Source organism: Alternaria triticimaculans, assembly GCF_023758025.1.
Source record: "Alternaria triticimaculans strain BMP 0046 chromosome Unknown scaffold_2, whole genome shotgun sequence".
NCBI lineage: Eukaryota > Fungi > Ascomycota > Dothideomycetes > Pleosporales > Pleosporaceae > Alternaria > Alternaria triticimaculans.
Window position 1 is genome coordinate 168332 of NW_026055959.1, and position 13903 is coordinate 182234.

The 13903-nt window shown below is 54.1% G+C and overlaps 4 protein-coding genes across 4 annotated transcripts; 2 read left to right on the forward strand and 2 right to left on the reverse strand.

Moving 5' to 3' along the window:
• Nucleotides 1-1307: 1307 nt before the first annotated feature.
• Nucleotides 1308-6118, reverse strand: J4E78_001744 (uncharacterized protein; the record flags this gene model as incomplete). Its single annotated transcript, XM_049362398.1, has 4 exons — nt 1308-1593; nt 1651-1755; nt 1808-5531; nt 5623-6118. 4 exons carry the CDS (start codon nt 6116-6118, stop codon nt 1308-1310), a joined length of 4611 nt encoding a protein of 1536 aa, XP_049224990.1.
• Nucleotides 6119-6792: 674 nt separating this feature from the next.
• On the forward strand, nt 6793-10054 carry J4E78_001745 (uncharacterized protein; the record flags this gene model as incomplete). Its single annotated transcript, XM_049362399.1, has 3 exons — nt 6793-6921; nt 6974-8794; nt 8843-10054. The coding sequence occupies 3 exons, from the start codon at nt 6793-6795 to the stop codon at nt 10052-10054; spliced, it is 3162 nt and encodes a 1053-aa protein (XP_049224991.1).
• Nucleotides 10055-10656: 602 nt separating this feature from the next.
• Nucleotides 10657-11298, forward strand: J4E78_001746 (uncharacterized protein; the record flags this gene model as incomplete). The annotated part of the gene is made up of 4 exons (XM_049362400.1): nt 10657-10662; nt 10825-10953; nt 11009-11069; nt 11180-11298. The coding sequence occupies 4 exons, from the start codon at nt 10657-10659 to the stop codon at nt 11296-11298; spliced, it is 315 nt and encodes a 104-aa protein (XP_049224992.1).
• A 1219-nt stretch (nt 11299-12517) lies between these two features.
• J4E78_001747 (uncharacterized protein) lies at nt 12518-13584 on the reverse strand (the record flags this gene model as incomplete). Its single annotated transcript, XM_049362401.1, has 2 exons — nt 12518-12786; nt 12858-13584. The coding sequence occupies 2 exons, from the start codon at nt 13582-13584 to the stop codon at nt 12518-12520; spliced, it is 996 nt and encodes a 331-aa protein (XP_049224993.1).
• Nucleotides 13585-13903: the final 319 nt, after the last annotated feature.

A 13903-nucleotide genomic window follows, 5' to 3' on the forward strand; every position in this document is an offset into this window, starting at 1 on the left:
CCATCGATACTGCTTCCTACCCTTCTTCCTCCTCTTCGCCTCACTATCCATCACATCCTCCACGCACTTCATATGGATACCCGGCCTAACAAGTCTCTGGACCCAAGCCATGGTGCTGAACATCCCTCACGTGTTCTGTCTACTTTACATACGAAATTGGCCCGTTCCACGCCTGCCTGCTACTTCACCACCCCTCAGTCGGTTGCCTCGGTTGCGACACCATTGGGAAGCAACGTATCGCTTGTGGGGTAATCCGCAACTCATCGGTGTTGGTCCGGAACCGCAAACTACCAGCAGCTCAAACAAACAAGATCAGCCAATTTCGGTCTTTTTGTTCTTACGACTAGTAAAGCTGCCGCTATACTACTACATCAACTTCGAAATCCTACCCACTCTCGTCAGCGCAGTCTTCGGCGAGATATATCCCGAGGACGTCTCTGAAGAGAAGCAAATGCTACTCCGACGCTGGCACGAAATCTCCACGCGAGACTTGATGATCCGGGCCTACGTTTCGGTCCTCTGGATCTGGCAAAGCGTGGTGTACCTAGACGGATCCAACGCCATCCTCGCCAGTTTTTTTGTCAGCATCGGCCTGGACCGTCCTTGTGATTGGCCTCCGCTTTTTGGAAATCCTTCGTCCATCACTTCGCTGAGGGCATTCTGGTCTCGGTTCTGGCATAAGATTGCTCTTCAGCCGTATACGTGTATCGGGAGAACTCTTGCTCGCCAGCTTAGCTTCCGTTCCGACTCTTACGAGTGTGAAGTGTTCATTGCTTTTGTCGTGTTTGTGCTTTCTGGGGTATCTCATGGGGTTGTCAGTTGGCAGATAGGTCGTGATGGGTGGGCGGACGTCTGGTGGTTCATGATCAACTTCACTGCCTGTTTGATGGAGACAATCTTCTCGCAACACTTCCTACCTGTATTTGGTATTCAGAGAGAACTGAAGTCAGTCAAAGAGAGTTGGTTCGGTTCGTTCATCGGACGGACATGGGTTTTTGCGTTCTTCTTTTGGAGTGTTCCCAAGTGGCAGTATCCAGCCATGTACAAGGACGCGCTCCAGGCAAGACAGATGGCAGTATGGAGCTTGATATTCTCGAAGATGATTGCGAGCGCCGAACGGGGCTGAGCCAGAGTCCATTTCTCAGCATGCAGCTTGACATAGTAAAATGCTAGCGATGCGATTAAAACTGCTGTAGAAGCCACATGCTGTACAGATTCCACACGCCACCCACTAACACCAGTCCATGCAACGAATGCGAAATGCTTAAACAACCTCCCAATCTGAAAGCGAATGACCGCTCTCGTCTCTACTCTTTCTTGGCATCCATGGCTGGCGGCGGTAAGCCGGCGGGGCTGATCTCCTTGTTTAGCGCCAAGCGCTCCGGACTCACAATCTCTCCAGGGCTGATGATGTTGCCATGTGCATCAGCAATAGGAATGTGAGAGGCATCTTCGTCTCTCTCGTCAGATCTGCCGCGCTCTTCGCTCTCCGTCATGTTGTGCTCCTTGCCCTTCACGCTGCTGTTACGTTCAAAAGCTTCGGGCACCTTCTCACTGAGGTCGATGGCAACGAAGGATTTGGGAAGTTTGACACTAGACGACGTCAGTGGGAGTTTCTAGCGCAAGCCGAGAGAGGTGCATTGTGCTTACGTGTGGAATTTTGCCCGAAGAGTCTCGAGAACTTCTTTCCAGTCTTGGTGGAGAGTGAGACTGCGACGTGGTGCAAAACCGATCATATGGCGTGAGTCCAGTTGTCTGCCCATGTTAGCGATTGTCGCATTGCATTGCGTAGAATCATTTGACTTACACATCGAGCGGAGCAAAGGCGTGGCATCCTGGCGATAGAGTAATGCGAATGCTGTAGTTGAAGGTATGCGGCTTATCGTCAATACTAGCATTCTCCGATTCGTACAGCTCGAAGTTGATCTGTGACAAGTAGTCGAGCTCTGGGATAGCATTGCGTTCGATCTTGGTCTTGATACCGCCCTCCAGGATGCAGTTGAGCAGTGTGTAGATATGCGATTCCTTGGTGAAGTAGAAGAAACACTTGGGCATGTCCGACGCCTGCAGCTCTTCTAGGTCTCCAACAATCTCTTTAAGAAGTGGTAACGATGTGAGCAAGCCAATTTCTAGCTTCTCCTCACTCTCGATACCGTACTCCTGTGGCCCAATGTAATCGAACAGAACCTTGCACAAGTGATACATCTCGCGCAGCTTGACCAGTCTCGCATCGGTTTGCGCTTTGGAGGCTGCAGTACCCAGACCCGAGTACAGCTTGAAATAAGACTCGTGTACATAGGACGGAGGCGCTGGGGCTTTGACGGTAATCTCAGACTTGCGCCTGAAACCCATACGGTGGGAGAGGCTACCGCGGTCATGGGTCTTCTCTGCGCTCTGCTCCTTTGCCTCCGCCTTAAGCTGGGCATCTGACGGTGTCGGACCGACGGGTATAGACTTGGCTGAGCTATTGTCGGGTGTGGTCTGCTTCGATCCGTCTGCAACCGAGTCTTCATCCACAAAGCTGGCATCGGGAGTAAACACCCATTCGAGGAAGGCGCGGTTGTGGAGAGCGTCGAACTTCATGGTGTCGTATAGCTCAGAAATCTTGCTTGGGTCGACTTTGTCTGCGTCTCCAAATTCCTTGAACAGCTTCTCCCATCGCTCCTTGAACAACTCTGGTCCTTCATTACAGCACCAGCGTGTTTGGATGTGATTGACGTTAGTGTACTGGGACTGTCCTGACGTTTGTCCTTCCGATGGTGGAGAGTTCAATGCAGCTAGTGAAGAAATGGCTTCGGACTCAATCTTCTTGAAGTTGTGGTTCATGACACGCTGGTGGAACTTGATCAAATCCACAACCTGCCGAACGACAATGTATGGCTCTGGTACGTCCTTTGGCCATGCAAACTGAGGCGGAGCCTTGTCGCCTGCGCGTAGCAAGGTCTTGAGCTTCTTCTTAACTTTGTCCATAACGTCCTTTGCCGCGTTCGAGTCATCTAGAAGGTCCTTGCGTACTGATATGTGTTCAGACTGGTACTGCTCCTTCTCCAAGAACGACGCTCCGAATATTTGTGCGCTGGTGGTCACTCGTCGCTCTGAACTGCTGAAGATGTGAACATCATCTAATACGTCCCTGTTCATCAACAAAAGATCATTGCGGAAGTTCGCACCCATGTCCTGCGTTTGATGCCGAGCGGAATGCGTCGGTTCACCTCCCCACTTGATAATCAGTTGGAGCTTATCAAGGACCATGTTGTTATCTTGCGCAGTGATGCGAGACAATGTGACCCCAGACATGGAATCGCTTCGGTTCTTGAGTAGCTCTGGTTCGTCGTCGCCGGCAGCGGCAGTGTTTTCCGTGCCCTCAGCAGTTGTTGACTCTGGCTTTGGAGCTTCCGGTACCTCTTCGGGTAGAGTCTCTCCCGGTAGCAACTCTTCCTTTCGGCGTTTGCGGAACATGGGCTTGATTTGAACTTTGGTTCCAGGCCAAGCGCCCTTCTTGTTCAGATACAGTTGCAGCTCGCGCAGCTTCTTGGTATCCTCAAGACCTTCATCTAGAGCTACCTTGACTGCATCACTCACGCTCTGCAACGCTATCTCTCCGATCAGCAATACTTCAGCTTGGTGGCCCTTGAGCAAGTCGACGAATGGTTTAGAATGGAAGGTGTACTTGAACTTCTGTTTCGGGGTTCTGTCCGCATGGCGAATGACTGACACGACACCTTTGAGCTTCCATTGCGCCGCAGTTGCCGGAGGAGGCACTTCCAGATGATCTTCCGACATTGACCTTTCCTGTTCAAGATGCAGGTCGTCATCGTCATCGAAGGCAGGCGGAAGCGTAATCTCGGGTTCCGACATTGGCCCTTCTGGGGTCGAGGTAGAGGTAGTGGTGATTGTTGCGGGACTTAGTACTGAGGCGGGGTTGGGCTTCTCGAAACTAGGTGAGGATGCTATGGGCGTAGAGCTGAGTGATGTGTCAGGTGACGAAGGCATCGTGTTGGACTGCCGCATATGTTGGAGGTTGTGAGCATGGTTGCCCACCCTTGACATGCTCGGACTCTTGAACAGCTTTCCAAGCGTCTTGCGATGGCCCGAGGAGCCCTTTATAGAATTGCCAGCACTATCTGTACCAGCTTGGGCATCTGCAGCCGCGTGTTGAGCGGCATCCTTGCGTTGTTTTCGCGCAATTTCCTTCAAAAACATCTCCTTAAGAATGTTGGCCGCCTTGTCGTAATAGTCACCGTTGTCTTTCACGAAGCTCCACCCGTTGACGTCGATAACATAGCTCTGGTCTCCAGTGCGCAGTAGATCAAATCCACACACTCGTTGTCCAAAACCTTCTGAGATCTTGGCTGCTATTGCAGCCTCGGACTCGCTGAGTTTTGTAACATAGCGGACTTCCTTGCCGCTAGGATTGCGCTTAACAAGACCGTCCACGACAGGTGACTTTCTTGTTTCGGCATGGCAGAAGGTTGGTCCGACCGTGTATGCTTTAACATCCTCAGAGTTTTCTACCTGGAGAAATTGCTCATAGATGTAACTGCCTGTCGGTTCAAGGATGCCCCTGGGTACTTCGAGAGTTTCATCCTTTTCTGAGCTCTTGTTGTTGATCTTCCTGAACAGCCTCCGGCCGCCGCCTCCATCTTTCGTGTGGAAGTAGATGTGTATGTTGTGGTCTTCGCCGCTCACTGGCTTCTCAACGAATGGTTTGGTAAGGGTGACGCCGTCGACGCGGATCGTGTTGTTGTCGTCGATGAGTTCAACGGATTTCGGTGCCGGGGAGCCTCCACCAGTGCCGTCTTCGGGTCCTTCCAGCCTCAGGCCTGTTCTTTCGTACAGGGCTTTCGCGAACTCGGCTGATGGTAGCTTGGGTCCACCGTCGCGACTGACATCAATACGTTTCGGTGTAGGAACGTTGAGCTTATCCAGTATACCAAGACACAGACGGCGATCCCACAGCACCTGCTGCATGGGCAGGTCGTTTACGCAGAAGGGCTTTCGCAATTTGGTGTAGGCAATTGCCTTGTCCAGTGGGAAACCATCGGAGAAGAAGGAGATGAGGAAATCGCAGACAGGCCAGTTCTCGACGGCCTCGTCTAGGATGATCTTATCGCCAAAGATCTTGACTTCAAACTCGTCCACCAGCTTGCCGAAGATGTTGCGCGCAGGCTTGCTACGTGCCTTTGACTCGAGCGCACACACGCCGATTATGCCCTTGGTCGGCTTCTTCTCTCTCATCTCCCGGCTTGCCGGACTGCTGCTGGTCGCCGTGCTTCCGCTGATGCGTCTCTGGGCTGTCCGGCTTCTTGAGCGGCGGGGCTGCGTCGACAGAGGGGGCTGCCCGGCGTGGGGAGAGGCGGGGTGGGCCGGGGCGGTGTTGGGGCTCGCCGTCTGGCTGTTGGCGGGCTGGTCTTGGGGAAAGAGCAATTGCGTGGGCGAGGTTTTGGTGCCGAGACTGCCATTCTGGCTCGAGGTAGTGACGGAGAGCGACGAGGTGGCCGTCGTGGTGCCGTGTGGGTTGTCCATCCTGGCTGGGTAGGGTCAGTGGGTCAACTTGGACTGTCTGGAGTGTGCATGTGAAAAAGCTCATGGCGCGGCCGTGATGGCCCATGACGTACGTACCGTCTGGTTCTGAGCCCGCCACGGAACTTTTTCCACTCCAACTGTATCCGCGATTGGAGATGGCAGAAACGAATGAGGATATGGATAGTCGCTTCGACTCTGTTGCTGCAGTGCCCGCGTCAGATCGCGGCTGTCGGAAGGAATCCGGCAGCAGCAGAGGATTAACTGGGGCGCTTGCAAGACTTCCCCGGGTGCTCTCTAGCGTGGGCGTGGCATCCGAGTCGTCGAGAGCGGAGCCAGACCAGGCCTGTCCAAAATACTCAAAGATGCTGCTATCAGATGCCTTGGACGGGCGGCGTGCGGGCAAGCTCTGTCGAATCGCTGCGGCACCGAGCGAGGGGACGGACACGCTGGGACGCTCTACATTGCGCCCGCCCGTCTCAGGCTCGCTCGATCTTGCCTTTTGGCCGCCTGCGGACGCGCCGCTCGCACTGGAGAGCTGTCGCCATGATCGTGTGCTCTCGGAACTGGCTGTGCGGGATAGTGGCTGCTCCATGTTTCGCGGTACGCCTTGCACCCGTGCGCCGTGGGGGAAGTGGACAGTAGATGTTTGGCGACAGTATCCTCACAACGTCTTCATTCTCCGGAGCGCAGTAGAAGTTGAGTCTCTAGACGTCAAGAATGCGAAACACTTTCACGACACGGTACGTCACTCAGCGCAACTTGGCAGCATGGTCGAATGCCACGATCTTAATGGACAGACTTGCATATGCTGTGCCGTTTCGAGCTCTAGATGTCCACCTTCGGGCTGCAGCGAGGCTACACGCGCGCCACGTGTTGCACATCACATCGGAACAGCGCCCGCCCAGGTTGACTTGTACCCAGGCTTCGGGGATACCCCGTTCCGCGTCCCCATGTTTGTAGAAGACGATCAGATGAAGCCGGTCATAGTCGATCGAATCCCTATGTCTTGAGAGCGCGTTGTCGCTGATGTATACATGAGCTACAATGTAGAGAATAATTCACCAGACAGCATGGAAACTTGTCGCTATTGTTTTTGCTATGCAAGGTGGTGGACCCTGAGTCGATCGCTTGGCGCCGTCACGCGATCTAATCTAATCTTATCTGATCATCTCATCTCCGCAAAAAAAGTTCTGGTCGCGTTCGCGGCTGCAACACCAGCCAGTTGATGCATGCGCCCCGGTCGTCCTTTCCCAACCTACACCCAACATGGCAGGCCCCAAGGTACAGCAGAGTGCCAGCAGCGGCCCAGTGACCAAGCGTCAGAGGACACGGCACGAAGGTGAAAAGCACGTCGCAACGCAGATCCGTCAGTCCAAGATATTTGCGCCGTTCCGAGTAAGCTTCCATAGCGCGACCAAGCACTCGCGCACGACTGACTCCATGATAGACTGTTGGCCTTGTGTCGCCTACAAGTGTTCCTTTTACAGCACTCCCGCTCGGCAAGACGACCTTCCAGATCACTACCTCGGTCGGCCGCTCTCTCCAAACGTACGACCTGAAGCGCGGACTCAATCTCGTTTTCATAACTCGACCGCAAACCCCCGAGGAGATTACTGCAACGGTAGCATGGAACAAGGTTGTCTTTGCAGCTTGGTCAAGCTACAAGAAAGAACACGAGCGCGGCGTGTGGGTATACCAGCGCGGGAAAAAGATTGCTGAGCTAGAGATACCACGCGGCGGCATACAGCGCATCAGGAAATTGGTCGTCCTCGGAGAATGGATAGTAGGATGCGGCAAGTACAAGCTCGAGGTTTGGAGGACAGCTACCCGCGAGCATTACACGACCCTCCACGGCGCATCGTCCAGTGACCTCTCCGGCTGCATCTGCAACATGCCCACATATCTGAACAAGATATTCGTCGGCCGGAAGGACGGCTCTGTCGAGATTTGGAACCTCAGCACTGCCAAGCTGCTATACACGCTTCTCCCGCCAGCCGCAGACTTCGGCTCTGTGACCGCCCTACAGCCGACGCCCGCTTTATCCCTCCTCACTATCGCATACAAGTCCGGCCCAATCACAATCCACGACATTCGCGCCGACAAGGAGGTTATGCGCCTGAACACAGGTGGCGCGCAGAAATACCCAGTGACATCAATCTCCTTCAGGACCGACGGACTGGGTGCTGGCGACGATGGTCGTGAAGACGGCGTCATGGCGACAGCCAGTACTCAAAGCGGCGACATCACCTTCTGGGACCTAAACAAAGGCGGTCGTAAGACCGGTACTCTGCGCGGAGCTCATGGCCCACCCCCGGCTGTCAGTGGAGGCGTAGGTGGCGGCATCAGCAAGATTGAATTCCTCGCTGGACAAGCTGTGATTGTGTCGAGTGGCTTGGACAACTCTCTAAAAACATGGATATTCGACGAAACGCCCTTCTCGCCTCTACCACGCATCTTGCATTCCCGTGGCGGCCATGCTGCGCCAGTTTCGACTCTTCGCTTCCTCCCGTCCAATTCAGACGGCTCCGACGATGTTGGCAAATGGCTGCTTAGCTCAAGTCAAGACCGAAGCTTGTGGGGCTGGAGTTTGCGACGCGACGGGCAAAGCACAGAGCTCAGCCAGGGTGCTCTCCAGAAGAAAGCGAAGAAGATGGGCCTCTTGAACGGAAACGCTGAGACCTCCAAGCACCACATCAAGTTGGAAGACCTGAAAGCGCCAGCCATCACCTGTATGGCTTGTTCTCTCAATCGCGACGGCGGCATGGGCGCGATGCCTGGCGTATCTGGCATCTGGACCAACTCATCTAAGGTCAAGGGTCAGGACAAGAAAGCTACAGAGGTCAACATGACTGGATGGGAAAGCATTGTCACAGGACACGCTGGTGACAAAATTGCGAGAACTTGGTTCTGGGGGCGCAAACGGGCTGGTAGATGGGCATTCGAGACAGGCGACGCTACAGAAGTAAAGAGTGTCGCAATCTCGTCCTGCGGCACGTTTGCAGTGATTGGTTCCGCTGGTGGCTCCATTGACATGTACAACCTGCAGTCTGGCCAATTCCGTCGCAGGTTTCCCGCTCGACTCACTCCGGCGGAAGCCAAACAATACAAACTCCGACAGCTACAGGCCGAGGAGGCTATGGACTTCGCAGACGATTCGCCACGGAAGTTTGCAAAGGGCGAAGGCAAACACAAAGGAGCTATCACTGGACTTGCCGTAGATGGCCTGAACCGTACGCTGATAAGCTGCTCCGATGATGGTAAAGTCAAGGTAAGTAACTAATTCTCCCACTGCTGATCAATACTAACTCGTTTTTAGTTCTGGGACTTTGCTACCGGCATTTTACTTCACGAGATCGACTGGTACCCCATGACGAAGATTCACGGTCTACGCTACCACCGGAATAGTGATCTCATAGCACTGAGCTGTGACGATGGCTCAATCCGTGTATTGGACATTACCACCAAGAAACTCATTCGAGAGCTATGGGCATCGAAGTCCCATGCTGCGTTGCAGACTCTCGACTACACATTTTCGAGCGACGGCCGGTGGATCATTTCTGCAGCCTCTGACTCCACAGTCAGGGTGTGGGACCTACCGACGGGCCATCTTATCGACGCCATGAAACTTCGCCGAAAGTGTAACACAGTGGCCTTTTCACCTTCGGGCGAGTTCCTCGCTACTGGACTGGATGGCGAGGTTGGTGTGCACATTTGGACAAACCGAACACTCTTCACCCATGTGTCAACCCGCCAAATAACAGAAAATGATGTTGTCGAAGTGAATGCGCCGACAGCATCTGGCGAGGGTGGTGTCGCAGTCGTTGACGCTGCGACCGAAGAGCAGGCAGAAGACGAAGATCAGGACGAAGTTACAGTGCCAGTCATGGACCAACTCAGCGACAAGATCACAACACTCAGCTTGGTCCCGAAGTCTCGCTGGCAGACACTTTTACATCTCGATGTCATCCGTGCCCGCAACAAGCCCAAGGAAGCTCCCAAAGCCCCAGAGAAGGCCCCTTTCTTCCTCCCATCCCTTGGTCAGAATCAAATCCAGGGAGCAGACAGCACTGCTCTTGCACCACTCGACCAAGACCCCAAGTCTCGCATCTCCAGCTCCGCGCTTGCTTCGCGTTCTAGCGCCGCCACGGCTACCGATGTGTTCAGCCGTCACCTCGCACATGCGACCGAGATTGGCCAATATACACCTCTCCTAAGCCACCTCTCTTCCCTTCCTCCATCGGCCGCTGACATCGCAATTCGCACCCTTGACACGACGGAGCCTTACACTGAGCTACGAACGTTCATTGAGGCGTTGACCGCGAGACTACAAGAACGTCGAGACTACGAGCTGGTGCAGGCTTGGATGAGTGTGTTCCTGCGACTACATGGAGACATCGTGGTCAAGGATCCTGAGCTTGTGGGCGAATTGAGGAAGTGGCAAGAGGAGGCAAAGAGGGAACGTGAAAGGGTCGGTGGGCTAGTAGGATATAGTGTTGGTGTGGTCGGATGGGTCAGAAGCGCAAGATAGGCTTCTGGTCGCATGTGCATGTTTAGCATATTTCGCAGCTGTCGCCTTGTTCTTGGCCTACCAATTGACACAGAATCAATAATTACGGTACTCCTTACAGTTTCAAGTTAAGAACTTTCGATGCTCTCCAGCATGACTTCGGTCATATCTCAGACGTATTTTGCCCCACTGTCGTCTGATGTAGAGCAGGTGTTGCGCCCGCTACAGACATTGAGATCTGCGTAGCCATGCCTGCCGCACCCGGCAACTTCCCAGCTGGCTTCCAGCGTAGCTGTTTCGTCATATGGCTGTACCGTGCCTCATCCAACTCCAGAACCCATCGGACTTGGACCACCTGGAAAGTCATGACAGGGCTTAATCACAGGAAATCGGTTCTCAGACGACAAAGAAATGCTAATCAGAGCTTCCGTCTCTCGAAGAGTTTTCCTAGGGTTTGATGTATCACAAGGATGCCTGAGTTGCCCGGGCTACATACGCATCATTCAAAGAACGCCATGCAATTCTGCTCTACGAGCCATTGCAGACACATGCCTATGCAGCCACCACTGCGGGTTCTATTACCTATTTTCATGAAGTCTTCATTAAACAAACCCGAGCTCATGATGATCGTGAGGCAGTGTTGTACGTGATTGTGACCCGCTCTGCAGGTACGTTTCTCCACCATGACATCACAGCAAAATACATCATCGCGATGACACAAATTGATCGCGACAGGAACTTCTTACCCCTCATACTCACACTCACAAATCCTCCACTGCTCTTACTTCCAGCTTAAACCCAACTACCACACCAACCAAACCTTACTCACATACTTCATTATGCCTCGCAACGGAGACGGATCCTCAGACAACGGCCCCATCGAGGTCGGCAAGGACGCTGTCCACGGCGCCTCTGGAGACGTACGTACCCTCATCTACCATCGCACATCTCAAGCTTGAGACTAACAGATACCAGTCAACCCTCGAGCACACCAAGAACAACGTCGCTCCCATGCCTGAAATCGAGAAGGGCGAAGGTACGACCCGGCTGCCCCACCTACCCCTCTCCGCATCCCAAGCTCTTTTCCAAACCACAACGAAGGAAGAAAACATAACTGCAAAAGACGCAAGCACTGACACGACGCAGCTATCGAAGGCATGAACGCCTCCGGCGGCGGCCTTGCACCAAAGAAAGGCCACACCGGCCAAGGCGCCCCCGCCACGGACTCGAACAAGCCCGCGCCTGTCGACCAAGTCACCAAATAAGCTATCACCACGAGAGCGAAGAGCGACAGACGTGCGCTCGGCCTCTAGGGAGAACATCCCCGGTGCCAACAAGGGGTCCGGCTAGCTAGGTAGTAAAGCAAAGCAAGGGAGTAACATCTACAAGTGACAACGGACTTTTGCGAGTAACATCGGTAGTTGCGTTGCATTACATTGCATGCTTGCAAGCGGCGTGGGCCCCCTAGATAGCTACGAAAGTAACGAATGGAAGTCAAATAACTCAAAGACGATCTTCTTAACAGCATGTGGTTCTAGATTCCTGTGTTGGTGGGGCCAAAACGCGGTGTGAATGTTCGTGCGGTGTACATGCTGTTCTCGCATGCCATGTTCCCTGCGACGCCAAAATGGTGTTGATGGCTTACGCCGTAGACTCATGGTAAGCGAACATCGACGCACAATTGCAAGAGGCCGAATTTCACGTTCGTTCGTCGGTCTGTCTATGTACGGGACGAGCTGAGTCGTGTGAAGATACATGACTGCGCCATTCGTATTGACGGAGTCCACGGATGCCAAACATCCGTAACGGCCTATGAATAGACCCTGTGTACGTACTCCGGTCACGTCATTAGGCGACCTAGAAATAAGTTGGTTCTCATGTCATCGTGGCTGCTGGGCAAGTAGTTTTGAGTGGAGGCGGCTGGCGTCAGCCTGCATGCGAAGTCAGTCTCGCCTCAGCTGAGCCGGAGTCCGAAGCGAAGGGTTGGGATGCTTAGCGTGGGAAGCTGGAAGGGGGCAGAATCGTGGAGAATCGGTGGCCCTGGTGGAGCGGCAGTGGGGAACTTTGGTACTCAACAAAAAGCACATGTGAAAGGGTAGAGCATCAACAACATTGAGGAAACATCACGATGGGACGAAGTAATGAAGTGGTAGATCGTGGTATTTGGCTAGATAAAGGCACCAGCCCTTGGTGAATTTTGTCCGCCATAGCCTATCCAGGAAGCGATATCCAGAATGGTTACCAAGTCTAAAACGAAACTGTTGCTACAAGAGTGTACACGCTTATGACGCCGTCCGACGCCCGGTAGTGATGCCACACTCCATATTTTCCCAACCCAGTGCCCCTGTTAACCTCAATGACCGAACCTTACGCCGACCCAATTGTCTAGGCCTGGAAGACCTCATCATTCGTGATCCACAGCCACCATCCACCAACTCGGTTTGCTTCTTCGCCCCCTTGGTGGATCTCTTGATGGCGTCAGTGCTAAAGTTGTCCCGCTGCGAGGGCCTCGTCGCTAACCGAAGTTGCGCCAGAGGCACTCTGCAAGTCGTTGAACTTTGCATCAAAGCCGTCAAGAAAGCCGTAAGAGTTTGAGTAAGAACCGTGGTCAAAGGATGTTGGACCGAAGGCATCGACTGAAGAAGAATCGACCATGCTAAAAGGGGGTTCCATTGGGGCAGTCGTTGTTGGACTGCACTTTGGGAACGGGTCGAAGTCGAAGAAGTTCTCCATGACGACAGACTTTTCGTCGACTGGAGCGTAAGGTTGAAGAGAGAGAGGTAGGCCCAGGTCGCCCGTAGAGAGGCCCCCGAAGTCGACTGACACGGCAGGTCGCACAATATCGCGGCAGGATATTGTGTCGAGTCGATTTCGGGAGAAGCCTCAAAGCTTGATGGGGGAGTCTCAGGTTGGCACGATGAGTCACGGGGTGAGTCCATCGAGTCCATCGACTCTGGGCTGGGGAAGGAGGTGGGGATCTGCGCGGGGCAGATGGTGTCGAAGGTGTCGCGGGGTGGTGTAGCGAGGTCGAAGACAGGTTGAGGTGCTTCGCCGGGGTACTTGGAGCGGAAATATCTCAGCTCGGCCTCCATCTCAGCCATCTTTTGTTTGTAGGCTTGCATGTTGGCCTCGAGCTCGTCCTTCTCGGTCTGGAGGACTTCGTATTCTTGGCGCTTCCGTTCGCGGGAGTTGTGGGCGGCGAGGCGGTTGCGCTTTACACGCTCGATGCGCCGTTGCTCCTTCTCGTCCTCGGTCTTGGCCCGCTTCCGTGGAGGCAGGCTGGTCTTGGGCTCGGGGAGCACCTGCCCCCACGACTTGCGCTTCTTGACGGGTTTTGAGCCATTGCTCTCGGGCGCTGGTGTTTGTGATGCTTCCGACGAGTTGGACGAGTGGTGTGCAGGTGAGGGTGAGTGGTCGTAGTTCTCGATCATCTCCATTTTGATAGTAGTAGGCATGGCCTCGACTGATGGTGGGGGAAGTGGTGTGGAAGTCATGGCGGAGTTGTTGATGGTTTGGGAAAAGAGACTAGAGTCGAAGGTGTACTGAGCCATGGTGAAGTCGATGTAGGATGGAGCTCTGAGTGGGCATAGTGGGTGATTATCACTAGGACCCGGGCTGTGCGGCGCTGAGGACAGGTGGCATCTACGGACCCTTTAATAGGCAGCTGCCAAGCGCACTTCTGGACCCCTTGAACGCTTGCCCGCATCGGGGCCGAGCTAATTGTGCCCACTCCGACACACGCCCCCCTACGCTAGGAACTCAGCCATCAGCCGCGGGCCGTCCATCGTTTCACGACCCAAGTCAGGGGAGTGTGTTGCAGTCGTCTTACAGCTGCCCGGATTTCGTTCCTGTGTCGCTGTGCCGTCGCTA